Source organism: Ornithorhynchus anatinus, chromosome 11 (assembly GCF_004115215.2).
Source record: "Ornithorhynchus anatinus isolate Pmale09 chromosome 11, mOrnAna1.pri.v4, whole genome shotgun sequence".
NCBI lineage: Eukaryota > Metazoa > Chordata > Mammalia > Monotremata > Ornithorhynchidae > Ornithorhynchus > Ornithorhynchus anatinus.
In genome coordinates this window covers 30,403,187-30,417,420 of record NC_041738.1, presented here as the reverse complement: position 1 = coordinate 30,417,420, position 14,234 = coordinate 30,403,187, and the positions used below count along the sequence as shown (strand labels likewise).

At 41.7% G+C, this 14,234-nt stretch overlaps 3 protein-coding genes across 7 annotated transcripts in view; 2 read left to right on the top strand and 1 right to left on the bottom strand.

Moving 5' to 3' along the window:
* Positions 1-4,944, top strand: part of RHPN2 (rhophilin Rho GTPase binding protein 2) — a 59,902-nt gene extending 54,958 nt beyond the window's left edge. For all 3 annotated transcript variants that reach the window (XM_029074867.2, XM_029074868.1, XM_029074869.2), the window contains exons 13-15: positions 113-259; positions 1,215-1,367; positions 3,476-4,944. In XM_029074867.2, coding sequence (XP_028930700.1) covers positions 113-259; positions 1,215-1,367; positions 3,476-3,733 — 558 coding nt within the window. In that variant the 3' untranslated portion in view covers positions 3,734-4,944. The remainder of the gene's footprint in view (positions 1-112; positions 260-1,214; positions 1,368-3,475) is intronic.
* A 2,001-nt stretch (positions 4,945-6,945) lies between these two features.
* FAAP24 (FA core complex associated protein 24) lies at positions 6,946-12,247 on the bottom strand. The gene is made up of 5 exons (XM_001520594.5): positions 12,158-12,247; positions 9,825-9,981; positions 9,604-9,743; positions 9,214-9,366; positions 6,946-7,862 (listed from the first exon to the last, which is right to left on the bottom strand). The coding sequence occupies exons 2-5, from the start codon at positions 9,931-9,933 to the stop codon at positions 7,614-7,616; spliced, it is 651 nt and encodes a 216-aa protein (XP_001520644.2). The 5' UTR covers positions 9,934-9,981; positions 12,158-12,247; the 3' UTR covers positions 6,946-7,613.
* Positions 12,248-12,509: 262 nt separating this feature from the next.
* The window catches only part of CEP89 (centrosomal protein 89), a 76,514-nt gene continuing 74,789 nt past the window's right edge, over positions 12,510-14,234 (top strand). For 2 of the 3 annotated variants that reach the window (XM_029075097.2, XM_029075096.2), the window contains exon 1: positions 12,511-12,625. In XM_029075097.2, coding sequence (XP_028930930.1) covers positions 12,587-12,625 — 39 coding nt within the window. In that variant the 5' untranslated portion in view covers positions 12,511-12,586. Of the gene's footprint in view, positions 12,626-14,234 lie in introns of all 3 variants that reach the window. The other variant, XM_029075098.2, reaches the window with a different exon arrangement.

The window sequence follows — 14,234 nt, the reverse complement described above, 5'->3', positions numbered from 1 at the left end:
CCCAACTGACTTTTTAGGTCTTGAATCTTAGAGAATTTATAAGGATCATATCTATCTACGTTAATTTCAACTTGTTTCAACCTGTAAATCAAACAGATAATGTTCTCTACAGGGCCCACTATCTGTGTTTTCTGCACATAAGAGATGGACAGCTCCACGTAACATACAGTTTGCCTGTGAAGAAGGAGATTTGGGATTCACCCTAAGAGGAAATTCCCCAGTGCAGGTTCACTTCCTGGATCCATATTGTTCTGCTGCAGTAAGTAGCGTCTTCCTCAACTACTAATCTGATGGAAAGCAACATGTGCAAGGAGGGAACTCATTCATTCATAAGTATTTATTGAGCACTTACTGTGTGCAGAGCTCTTGGGAAGTACAATTCAGTAACAAATAGAGACAATCCCTGCCCACAAAAGGCTCACAGTCTAGAAGAGTCGAAACCCATGAAAATACCAGGGATCTAGTCTAAACTAATTCATGAACTTGTCGTGAAATGATAGCATTTGTGACAAGGTCGAGATCATGAAGTGCAGCCAGGCATATGAAGGAGCATATCCAAACACATGAAGATAGGCTACAGAGGCCTTTCTCTTAAGTCCAACAGTGTGCTAAGCACACATCTGGGATAGACTGCCTTAGAAGCAGCCCTCTTCTGATCCGTCCTTGCCAGCACTGCTTTACTTTCTGCTGGGTTCTGAAAGTCAAAAAGGGAGATTGAAGTGCCATCGGTGTTAGCACCTCCAGCTTTTAGCTAGGAGGCCATAATGATGGGTATGGTTTTCTATTCTTATCGATCCTCCCACTGCTATTCTGCTCCTCACTGAGAATATCAGCTCTGGGGTATGTGTGGGCGGGCATGCATATGGACAGCACTTGGGCCATCTGTCTCCAGCCTCAGTTTGCCCTGATCCATTTCTGCTTATTTCTCCCTAGTCCTGATTGGAGTACAAGCAGTTTTGCTGATCCTGGGTGTATGCCAAAAGAAAAAGCATCAGAGACATCATTTATTCATTCAATTGTATTTACTGAGCACTAACTGTGTGCAATTGCACTGTACTAAGTGCTTGGGAGAGTACACTGTAAGAATATACAGACACATTCCCTGCCCATTGTGTTTGCCCCCTGGTAGCCCATGCAGGTACCTACTCTCTAAATGTACTTGCAAGTTTGGGGATTGGGGAACTGTTATCATCAACAAAATATCATTTTTACAGCTCGCAGGTGTGAAAGAAGGAGACTATATTGTTTCAATTCAAGGGAAGGATTGTAAATGGCTGGGAGTGAGCGAAGTTATGCAAACTTTAAAAAGTTTCGAGGAGCAAGACATTGACATGAAGGTCATCAGCCTCCTGGAAGCAACATCTATGGTAAGATGGGAGCGGAGCCTGGTCTGAATTCCCATTCCACCACAGCTCTCCCCGTTTTCAAAGACTTTTTGAAAATCACATCTCTTCCAAGAATTCTTTCCCAATTAATCTTTACCCTTTACTAGCTTCAGCACTTCTGTGTCACCTAAGTGCAGGTTCTCTCCACTATGACAAGAGGGAGGTGAAATCGGGTTTCCAGCTCTGATCACATCCCCCAAGTGTCAAAAGGAAATTTAGCATCTGTAGTCTGCATCCTCACTTGTTCAACCTCTGTGGTCTTTCTCACAACTGAACTGAACCCTTAGCATGTCACTGTAACTGGAAACACATTTACCTCTGAGCAGTTAGAAAGCCTGGAAGTTTTAGAACAAACGTATTATGTACGGAGGCACAGTGCAAACTTTCTGGGCCGCAGCCCACAAGTCATAATGATTTCCTTCAGGCAACTATGCAAACTAGCACATGACCATGGTCTAGAAGAAATTTACCAAGTTCTAGCTCACCTTCTTTTATTTTTGTTAGGGGTTTGGGGAAGATCTACAGGAGTGTTCTGAAGTGATCAAGACTTGCATGTGAAATCAATCAAAAGTATTTGTTGAGGGCACACTGTGTTCTAAGCCCTTGGGAAAATACAATAAATATCCATCCCTACCTTCAAAGAGCTTACCATTTAGCCAGGGAGACAGACACTAAAATAATGCACAGAAAGGAGGAGAAGGGAATTTATACATGTTGGGAATTTAAATAATAAGGTATGTAAGATGTTCATAAGTGCTGTGGGCCGATGTGAATAAACCAGTGCTTAGATGGCCCAGAAGTGCTGAAACTGGTGAGGGATAAAGATTTATTAGGAAAGACTTCTTGGAAGAGATGTGATTTCAGAAAGGCTTTGAAAATGGGGAGAGCTGAGGTCTGTTGAAGGAATTCCAGGCAGGAGGAAAAGCATGAGAAAGCCCTCTGTGGCAGGTGAGATGAGAATAAGGCATAGTGAGTAGGTTATCTTGAGGAGAATAGAGAATGTGAGCTGAGGTACAGTGGAAGAAGAGTGGATAGGTAGGAGGAAAAAAGGTGATTTAGGACCTTAAAGCCAATTACCATTAGTTTCTGCCTAATGCAGAGAGGAATGGGTAACCATTGGAGGTTTCTGAAGAGTGGGAGACATGTGCAGAATGACATTTTAGGAAAATGATCCAGGCAGTGAGCTGAAGTACAGACTGGGGAGGAGAGAAATGAAAGGTAGGGAGACCAGTGTGGAAACCGGTAATCAAGTCGATATATAATAAGTATCTGGACTAGCATGGTGACAGTTTGGATGGAGAAGAGGTGGATCTTGGAGATGTTGTGGAGGAAAAACTGCCAGGATTTAGAGAGAGGGGATGGTGGAGCTGTCCATGGATACCCATTCTGTGCCTCAAAGTATCCCACCCTGCCTTTAGATTTGAAAATAAATCGGAGTGGGGAAATCAAAGTGGCAGGTCTACCTTTCTTTGCCCTTGCTGGCAAGGGCTGGAGTCTTTGTGGGAATTGTGGCATGAATGGGAGTGGGCTTTGAGGAGAAAAAGTGAGAATTGCCTGGGTAAACTGGATGTTTCATAACCTAAATACTCCCTAGCTTATTTATATGTGGCATTCTTTGGCATTGTTGCTTTTGAAAAAGTATTTGCAGAGCAGTTCTACACTTTTGACACTGTTTGAAACCCTCCTTAGTTTAAGTATGAATGAATGGCAAGCCCTCTTTTCTAACACTAATCCACACCACATACAGGTTTGTTTGAGGACCTTAAGACCAACACATATATAGCCACGATTGTAGGGGCTTTCAAGTGGTTTGGGATACATCAAACAGTGCTGCATGAAATATTTTTCTTAAGCATTATTACTTAAATTTTATTATCCCCCATTAGATTTATTCCTACACTTGGATTTTAAGACCTTATGTAATCAGAGCTGAATTTTAAAACGAATGCTCGTCTTAACGTGGAGTGTGACTAATTGTGGCAGAAAAAACTTTCAAACTCAAACATTTACTCATTGGGTAGCCTATTCGTTTTGAGGATTGATTATCCTTCACGAGGACATTCTTTGTTTTCCTTTCTCTTTCTCTGCAGCATAATAAATGTGCAACGTACTCCGTGGGAATGCAGAAAACGTATTCCATGATCTGTTTAACTATAGAAGATGATAAAATTAGCAAAACTAAAAAAGTCTCCAAAAAACTGTCTTTTCTAAGCTGGGGAACCAACAAGAACAGGCAGAAGTCAGCCAGCACCCTCTGTCTTCCATCCGCAGGAGTAACAAGACCCCAGATCAAGAAGAAACTTCCTTCACCATTTGGCCTTCTTAATACGGATAGTTCACTGTACTAACCAATAATGAACGAAGAAAGGTTTAGTCTCAAAATATTTCTGAACACTATTTAGCCCCCAACAATTGTGCCATAGATGTGAAACGTATATTCACTGCTTAATTTGTTTTCGTAGATTCCAAACTTACAAAAGGGTACGTCTGTTCTGAATGAGTGCAGATAATAAGGAATCGCTGATAGAAAACAACTTCAATTTCTACTTGATATGTATCCATGTGTTACTGCAAGTTATTTATTGTGTAGGGTACTGTATATAAAATAGGCGGTTGAAAATTTGAAGGATATTTTAATGACTGTGAACTTTTAGTCACTATCAGATTTAAATGAAAAAAAATCACTTAAATTAACTCTAATCTTAGTCTTATAATAGATTACGACTTTGAGAGAAAAGAGATTACTCTTTTGCTCAAATGAATTTAAGTAAACATTGTTCCTAACAAGAATAAAGAGCTGCTAAAGGGCTACTTACATCTAGACTCTAGTAATGAATTTGAATTACTCTATTAAATATCAATCAAAACACTTCCTTTCCAAACTAAGCTTATTAACCAAAAATGACAAAGGCTCTTACTATTTGCTCTGTATAAATTAAATATTAGCCTTAGCCAATATAAGGATGGCCCTGGCTAAAATCAAATGCTAAACTTGACAACTCATTATATAATTTGTCCTGATATTTTTAAGTGGCCAGGATTTAAAGCTTACTTCTTTATCACACCTTGTTTTCTAATCATTTAAAAGTTACTAACACAGGAGTGTTAGGTGAAGATGCTATCTACAAGGTAGATAATATACTGTTTGATACTCAAAACATTTTCCATTTTGTTTAGAATAAAGTAGTTAAATGCATAAATGCACATTTTGAAAACTCTTGGGTACAAAGCTTTTTTTTTAGCTTTTCTCTTGTTAGGGTAGATGTAAATAAAGCTTCAAGCTTTATTTAAGGTTTTTAAATTGCATAAAGTACTGTAGCATACTGGCTAGATGAACCAGGGAGACTCTTCTTACAAATCTTGCAGTTGACTGTAGTAGAAGGTAAGTTCCAAAACACTGCTCAAATCCAATTCTTTACACTTGAGGTCAAGTTTACTTTCCTCTGTTCAATAACTAAGGTGGGCCCAACAAAGTCTTAAGAAAATGGATCCAGATAATGCCTTTGTTACCCCTGAAATAGGTTTAGTGTATCTGAATAAAAACATTCACTCAAATTAAGTAAATGGTTCAAAGTGGTTCATTTCTTACTCAGTCCTATGTATCGTCTTTATTAATTAAGCCAAAGCACCAAACTGTAGATCAAATTTATCCTGGAAAGATATCTGATCATTCCTTCTAAACTGAAGGTGATGTTTTTATCAGTTTTCAGACAGTATTTTCTCTTTATTCTTATGTTGCTTTTGAGTCTTACTCTACTTGGAGTGCAAAAGTCCTTTAAGAATTCATTGCAATAGAATGATACATCACATCAACAAGGTGGTTGTCAAAGCATTTATCTACCACAGAATGGGGAATAGATGTCTGTTTTCGAGTACTTTGGGGTAAATTAGATGCATTTGATTTAGCCACTAGGTAGTTTGAAAACCAAGAGAAAAATTCCTCTGAAGTGTTGAATACTGGGCCCAGGAGTGGCGGAGTTAATATTACCTTAGTAAGTTCAAAAGTACAGCATAAAAGGCAGCCATTTGACTCCAGGAATACTACAAAGGTATGGACAAGAGAGCTACTAAAATAATAAAAAAGAATCCTTTGCTGAAATAAGGTTTATAAATAAAATATTTGGTGTGCTTGATTTGTGAGCTTTTAAGAAAAAAGACTCTACCAAAGGAGACTGGAACAATGAGTTACTTTTCTGATAGAAATGAATTTTTAAAGATAATGATCTTATTCATTGCTTCATAAAACTGATTTTCAGGTATGTAGTTTTCCATGAATAGTTTCCCCGTTAATTTTTAAAGTCCTTCTGACCAAAGCAGCAGATTCCACATACATACATTCATTCATTCAACTGTATTTATTAAGCACTTACTGTGTGCAGATCACTGTACCAAGCGCTTGGGAAAGTACGATTCATCAATAAACAGTGACAGTCCCGCCCTAAAATCTGCCCTTTCCTCTCTATCCAATCTGCTACCACGTTAATACAATCACTTATCCTGTCCCGCCTAGATTACTGCATCAGCCTCCTTGCTGACCCCCAACTCCTGTGTGTCCCCACTCCAGTCCAAACTTCACTCCCTGCCCTGATCATCTTTCTACAGAAACGTGCAAGACACGTCACTCTGCCCACCCCACCCCTCCAAAAAAAAAAATCGCCAGTGGCTGCCTATCCGCCTCTGTATCACACAAAAACTCCTCACCGTTGGCTTTAAAGCTCTCCATCTCCTTATCCCCTCCTACCTCACTTCTCTTCTCTCCTTCAGCCCAGCCCACACACTTCACTCCTCTGGTGCTAACCTTCTCACTATGCCTTGTTCTCGTCTGTCTCGCCACTGACCTCTGGCCTGGAATGCCCACAAAACACCCAAAAACATCATTGCTCCAGATACCCTGTCTTTACCCCAGCGCTTAGAATGGTGCTTGGCACATAGTAAGCGCTTAACAAATACCATCATTATTATTAATGATTGCGAAGCAGCATGGCCTAGTGCACAGTCCTGGAATTCAGAAGGACCTGGGTTTTAATTCTGGCTCTGCCACTTGTCTGCTATGTGACCTTGGGCAAGTCGCAACTTCTCTGTGCCTCATGTATAAAATGAGAATTTAATACTGTGAGCCCCATGTGGGTCATGGACTGTGTCCAAACTGATTATCTTGTATCTACCTCAGGTATAGTTAAGTGCTTGGCATATAAGTGCTTAAATACCATTAATTTAAAAAAAAAAAGAAAAAATGGGTTGTAGTGCTCTCAAAGCCTGATCTTTCCACATTTTGTATCAGTATGGAAAACAAAAAAAACCCAAACACTATTACAAGCTGAACAATGCACTGTGCACTCAAGTCATTTGGAGATGATAGGTGAAAACAGCTTTTTTACCATGCTACCTAGAAACAGAAGAAATGGCTTTATGGTTGGCTAGCTCAGTTTGGTACTTTAGTCCTGGACAGATAATCCTCCGTATTACATGCACCTAGAAAGACCTAAAACCACTAAGGAGAAGGATAAGAGTTACGATACTAGAAGAAAATAAAAAAAAATAACAGATTTGAGGAAACCTGAGAGTCCAATCTACCAATTTAATTTGCAACATTGTGCCTGAATGAATTCTGGAATCTTTGACTATCAGCACTGTGGAAGAGAAGCAAGTGGGAGAAAAAAGAACTGTTCTCAATTTTTGCTTAGAGCAATACCCATTGGAAATTGTAGAGATTAACTGTCATCCAGTCAGTAATCTATAGAAATAAAAGGAGTCAATTTATATCATTTTAGATCTTGCAATCCAGTTTCCTAAAAGCACAGTTCTAACCAGATTTAAACTAATGAAACTACATACATTTTTGAATAATCAATTTGCCATCGAGGCTATTTAACAAAAAAAAACCATACTCAACTTCAATTCTCAGAAATCACAGAAACAAATCTCAATACTTGACCACAGAACTAATTATCTTTTGCCTTTCAGACAGGTAGGTCCTGAGGCAGTAAAAGCCTGGTTTTTCAATGGCTGCTTAGGTGGTGAAAATACAGCTGCAATAGGGATTAGGATAGTGGAATTCTAGGGCAGCTATTCAAACTTGGGGTGTATTTCAGCTTGCCCACAGTCCAGGGTTTAGCAGAAGAAATCTTCCAAAGCCTCTGATTCTGAAAGAGGCAAGTGATTACCCTGAGTAGAGGAAGAAAAATAAAATAAAATGAAAACTAGCTCCGGATCCCTAATGGACTAGTGTCACTTGCTCTCTGTCAAAAATGTATGAACCTGTTGAGCTATAGTTTGTCCAACTACTTGCTCCAGTTCTTGGATGGATGCATCGCACAGTCGTTGGAGAGTGGCAAATTTTTTCATCAGAAGTAGGGCTTTAACTTTTCCGACACCTGGGATCTGTTGGACTGTCAGGAGTACTGCAGACTCTGAGAGTTGGTGACGTTTTTTTTTAAGAAAAGGATTCCGATTGTGGTCTTTGGTTTGTTCATGGACCTGAAATATGTTACAAAATGAAGAATTTGAGCTCCCTCTAGAGGAGGCCGTTTTTGTTGGTCAATCCCTTCCACTCGAGCAATGCTCAGCTTCCCTGCTTCAATGCAATACCAGACTATTGTGTTGAATATTAACTATAAATATGTAAAGGTTTTCATAATCCAAATAGCTATATGAAACCAAAAGGGTAGAAACTGTTATAAAATACCCATGCAAATGAAAGCACAAGCTAAGACCCCAGAATCAATTTGAGGTAGATCACATGCATATCAATTCCTCATAATTAGAAAAGGCACATCCACTAAGTGCAGAATCTTCAAAGGGAAAAAAAAAATTACTCATCTCAGCAGAAGAATCCCTTTTAAAAAAATTAGTTGAGAAAAAGCCTGGATGTTTATGTATAAAATGCATGGCCTAGTGGATAAGGCATAGACCTGGGAGTCAGAAGGTCATGGGTTCTAATACCAGCTCTGCCCCTTGCCTGCTGTGTGACCTGGGGCATGTCACTTCACTTCTCTGTGCCTCAGTGACCACATCTGTAAAATGAGGATTAATACTGTGAGCCTCACGTGGGATAGGAACTGTGTCCAACCCAATTTGCTTGTATCAACCCCAGCACTTAGTACAGTGCCTGGAACATAGTAAGTGCTTAACAAATACCACAATCATTATTATTTCAGCACCACTAGAGCCTATCTAATGAAGTCACTATGTCTTGTAATATGCTTAGACTAAAGAGGCTTTAAGGTTTCAACAAAATTCAAATGGTGGAAGACCGTTTGGATGCATTAGATGCTTCCCATTTTACACGAAAACTTTGCAACATGGTCACGCCTTCAATCTACAGAGCCTCCTTATCTATATTTAATGCAGAAGAAATCACTATTCAACATACTTCCATCGTATTTATGAGTAAAATTAAATTAGGGTTTTTCCAAAACTTTTCCACACTAATAGTGAAAACTTCTTTTGCTGTATAGCCCAATCAATCATTTGTACTTATTGAGCACTTACTATGTGCACAGTACTGTACTAAATGCATGGGAGAGTACAATACAACAGAATTAGCAGACATGTTCCCTGCCTATAACGAATTTACAACCCAAAAGGGCTAAAACATGTAACACCTCGTCTAGATTGCAAGCTCTCTGTGGGCAGGGATTGTATCTACCAACTCTGGTATATTGTACTCTACCGAGTGCTTACTACACTGCTCTGCACACAGTAAGCACCCAATAAATACCACTGAGTGACCGCTATGTAAAAAACTTGCTGTCAAATAATTGCAGTCAAATCATTACTTTTTAGAAAGTTACAGATACTTGCTCATAAGCAACAACGAAGTGATTACCAGTTGGATGATAAGATGAGATGCTTCTATCTGGCTGGCCACTGGAAGTAATACCATTCCAAGGTTCAGCACAACGAATTTCTGCACTGCAGGGAAGTACTGCTCGCTCAGGTGCGTTTTCTCAACAATTACAATACCCTGCAGATTTTTGTCCTACAATGAAGAAAAATAATCCAAGTTGAAAAAGTATTCTGGATCTCATTAAGCGCCTCTGTTGTACTGTACTCTCCCCAGTACCTACTACAGCTCTCTGTCCACAGTAAGCACTCAATAAATACCATTTGATTGATTGTGATTTTTAGAATGTACCTGAGTTTACAAAAGAACACAGGAATACAACCTAAAAGGGCAGTCAAAAACAAATAGTTTTTCATTTTTTTAGGTACTTACATTTCTAAGTCTTACAAGTCTTTTTCTATAGCCATTTCCTGCTACCAAATCTGCTTCGGTAACATAAAGGATACAGGATCCTTTGGAAAGATGAAAATCCACGGGTCCCAGGTCAGCTTCAAAGATGAGCTTAATTTTTCCTTAAAATATAAAGAAGAGGAAAATTGGAGAAAGAGGCAATTACATACAAGGGGAATCGTAGCAGTGACAAGAATACTGACCTTGTATTTCTTTAGCTAACTGCGATCCTTGCCATTTCTCATTTCCAATAATATGTCCAAAAGGAACATGTACAGGTTCTACACTGCCAACCATGGTTTCTTTCTCCATCCAAGAAACTTCTTGAACTATTTAAGTACCGGTAGTAACAGTCTTGTCCTGTTAAAGAAAGTGAGAAATAACCTTCTGATCCCAGCTCCGACACTTATCAGCTGTGTGACTTTGGGTGAGTCACAATTTCCCTGTGCCTCAGCTACCTCATCTCTAAAATGGGGATTAAGACTGCGAGCCCCATGTGGGACAACTTCATTACCTTGTATCTACCCCAGCACTTAGAAGAGTGCTTGGCACACCGTAAGCGCTTAACAAATACCACAATAATTATTATCAAGAAAAAGCTTTCTGACCCTTCCCAAATCTTCCGGAAAAGAAACAAGGCCTAAATTTCCAGTCTCCACATGGGGAGGTGCATGGCTTAATAGAAAAAGCACAGGACTAGAAGTCAAGAGTCTCGGCTTCTAGCCTTGGCCTTCCCATTTGCCTGCTGGGTGACCTCACACAAGTCACTTAACCTCTTTGGGCCTCAGTTCCCTCAGCTGCAAAATGGAGGTAAAATGACTGTTCTCCCTCCTAGCTTGCACCTCGAGGCAGGCACTCACCCTGCAAATTGCAACCCTAAACTGTGTTTTCAATCGTAAAAGCCAAACCCCAGACTTCAGTTTCTCTTACAAAAATATTTTTAACTATAAAAGTCAAGTCCAGTGCTTCAGTTTCTCTTAATATTTTCCATTATAAAAGCCAAGTCCTGGGCTTCCGTTTCTATTACCAAAATATTATCAAGTATAAAAGCCAAGTCTAGCATTTCAGTTTCTCTTACAAAAACAAGTCTCTTCATAAGGCATGATGAGGCTTCCTCACGAAATATGGAGGCGATTGTAAAATCTACAGTGGAGTCGCCCCTCATGAGCTCAAACTGTACTCTCCCAAGCGCTTAGTACAGTGCTCTGCACACAGTAAGCACTCAATAAATACAATTGAATGAATGAATGAGCTCGTTGGGGGCAGGAATGTGCCTGTTTGTTGATGATGACAGTATTTGCTAAACCCTTACTATGTGCCAAGCACTATTCCTCTATCTACACTGGGGTAGATAGAGGAATCAGGTTGTCCCACGTGAGGCTCACAGTCTCAATCCCCATTTTACAGAGGAGGTAACTGAGGCACAGAGAAGTGAAGTGGCTTGGCCAAGGTCACAGAGGAGACAAGTGTCTCAGACTGAGCCCTCCCTTTCCCTCTGCCCCTCCTCCCTCCCACTGCTCTTCCTCCTTCCCCTCCCCACAGCACTTGTGCATATTTGTATATATTATTTCTTATTCTATTTTATTAATGATGCATATATATATATGTATATATGATTCTATTTATCTTGATGGTATTGAGGACTGCCTACTTGTTTTGTTGCCTGTCTCCCCCTTTAAACTGTGAGCTTTTTTTTTTTTTGGTATTTGTTAAGCCCTTACTATATGGCAAGCACTAAGCACTGGGGGAGATACAAGGTCATCAGGTGTCCCCTTGGGGCTCACAGTCTTAATCTCCATTTTACAGAGGAGGTCACTGAGGCCCAGAGAAGTGAAGCGACTTGCCCAAAGTCACACAGCTGACAAGTGGCAGGGGCAGAATTAGAACCCACGACCTCTGACTCCCAGGCCCGGGCTCTTTACACTAAGCCTTGCTGCTTCGTTGTTGGGCAGGGATTGTCTCTATCTGTTGCACCTTCCAAGCGCTTAGTCCAGTGCTCTGCACATAGTAAGCGCTCAATAAATACTACTGAATGAATGAAAGTCACTTCACTTCTCTGTGCCTCAGTGACCTCATCTGGAAAATGGGGATGAAGACTGTGAGCCCTCCCCGGGGGACAAAGTGATGTAGTAATAATAATAATGTTGGTATTTGTTAAGCGCTTACTATGTGCAGAGCACTGTTCTAAGCGCTGGGGGAGATACAGGGTCATCAGGTTGTCCCACGTGAGGCTCAGTCTTCATCCCCATTTGACAGCTGAGGTCACTGAGGCCCAAAGAGGTGAAGTGACTTGCCCACAGTCACACAGCTGACAGGTGACAGAACCGGGATTCGAACCCATGACCTCTGACTCCCAAACCTGGGCTCTTTCCACTGAGCACACTGCTTCTCTAGCCTCCCCAGCGCTTAGAACAGTGCTTTGCACATAGTAAGCGCTTAACAAATACCATCATCATTATATACAATATATTTTATAATTAATTGTGGATTAATTATATTATTATTAATAATTATAAATGGATGAATCCCCTCTCACCTGAAGCGGGGGAAGAGGGAGGCCCAACGCCCTTAAAGGCCAGAACCGCCCAACGGCCGGAAGTCAGTCCGCCACCTCCGAATTCCCCGCCTTCCCCTTTCGGCGCCTGGGATTGGAGGAACTATAGACTGACAGCAGCCCAGACCAATAGGAGCGCGAGAAGGCGCGAGCCAATCGTCGAGGGGGAGGCGGGCGACCATTTCGAAGGGAAGGAGGGAAGCCCTCCGGTTGCCAGGGGCTTGGCGGCGCGGCAGTAAGAGCCGCGCTAATTGGTGGAGGCGCCGGCGGCAGCCAATGAGGAGGGCGATTGTTGGGGGGGGGGGTCGGTCGTCAGGGAGAAAGCGTCCGCGGCTGAGGGGGAGGGATGGCGGGGAGGGCGCTCGGCGGGGACGGAGGGAGCTGAGCCCGCCTCGACCCTTCGTCGCCGAGATGCCGCTTCCTTTCCGAAGAAGCCGCAGAGTCCAATTCGTAAGTTCGGCTCGGGCCCAAGACCTCCCAAAATTCAGTCCTTCTGAGAAACAGCGGGGCTTGGGAGTCCCAGGTCGTGGGTTCTAATCCTGCCCCCGCCACTTGTCTGCTGCCTGACTTCGGTTAAGTCGCTTCTCCCTAGCGCTTAGTACAGTGTCTGGCACTAGCAAGCACTCACTACCATCTATTATTGACTCTTTTATAATATGTATTCTAGTCATTGTAATCTTATTCATTATACTTATTAATTAATCAGCGGGGAAAGAGCCCGGGTCTGGGAGGCAGAGGTCGTGGGTTCTAATCCCGCTCCACCACTTGTCTGCTGGGTGCCTTCGGGCAAGTCGCTTCTCTGCACCCCAGCGCTTAGTACAGGGTCTAGCACTAGCAAGCACTCACTACCTACCGTCATTATTATTAATGAATTTTATAATATATTATTTAATCTAATCGTTGTAATCTTATTAATTATGCTTATTGATTAATCAGCGTGGAAAGAGCCCGGGCCTGGGAAGCAGAGGTCGTGGGTTCTAATCCTGACTCCACCACTTGTCTGCTGGGTGCCTTCGGGCAAGTCGCTTCTCTGCGCCCCAGCGCTTAGTACAGTGTCTGGCTCTAGCAATAATAATAGTAATGTTGGTATTTGTTAAGCGCTTACTATGTGCAAAGCACTGTTCTAAGCGCTGGGGGAGATACAGGGTCCTCAGGTTGTCCCATGTGAGGCTCACAGTTCATCCCCATTTTACAGATGAGGCCCAGAGAAGTGAAGTGACTTGCCCATAGTCACACAGCTGACAGGTGGCAGAGTCGGGATTCGAACCCATGACCTCTGACTCCCAAGCCTGTGCTCTTTCCACTGAGCCACGCTGCTTCCCAAGAAGCACTCACTACCATCTCTTTTATAATACATTATGTAATCTAATCATTGTAATCTTATTCATTATGTTTATTAATTAATCAGCATGGAAAGAGTATGGGCTTGGGAGGCAGAGGTTATGGGTTCTAATTCCACTTCTCCACTTGTCTGCTGGGTGACTTCGGGCAAGTCGCTTCTCTGCACCCCAGCACTTAGTACAGTGTCTGGCACTAGCAAGCACTCACTACCTACCATCATTATTATTAATGACTCTTTTATAATGTGTATTCTAATCATTGTAATCTTATTAATTATACTTATTAATTAATCAGCATGGAAAGAGCACAGGCCTGGGAGGCAGAGGTCGTGGGTTCTAATCCCGACTCCGCCACTTGTCTGCTGGGTGACTTCGGGGAAGTGGCGTCTCTGCAAAATGGGGATTAAGCCTGTGAGCCCCATGTGGGACCCCCTGATGACTTTGTATCTCCCCCAGTGCTTAGTGCTTGCCTAGTAAGCGCTTAGCAAATACCACCATTATTAATAAGTATAATTAATAAGATTACAGTGATTAGAATACATAATATATTATAAAAGAGTCATTAATAATAATGGTAGTTAGTGAGTGCTTGCTAGTGCCAGACACTGTACTAAGCACTGGGGTGGAGAGAAGCAGCAAGTCTTCGTGGAAAGAGCACAGGCCTGGGAGGCAGAGGTCATGGGTTCTAATTCTGCCCCCGTCACTTGTCTGCTGGGTGA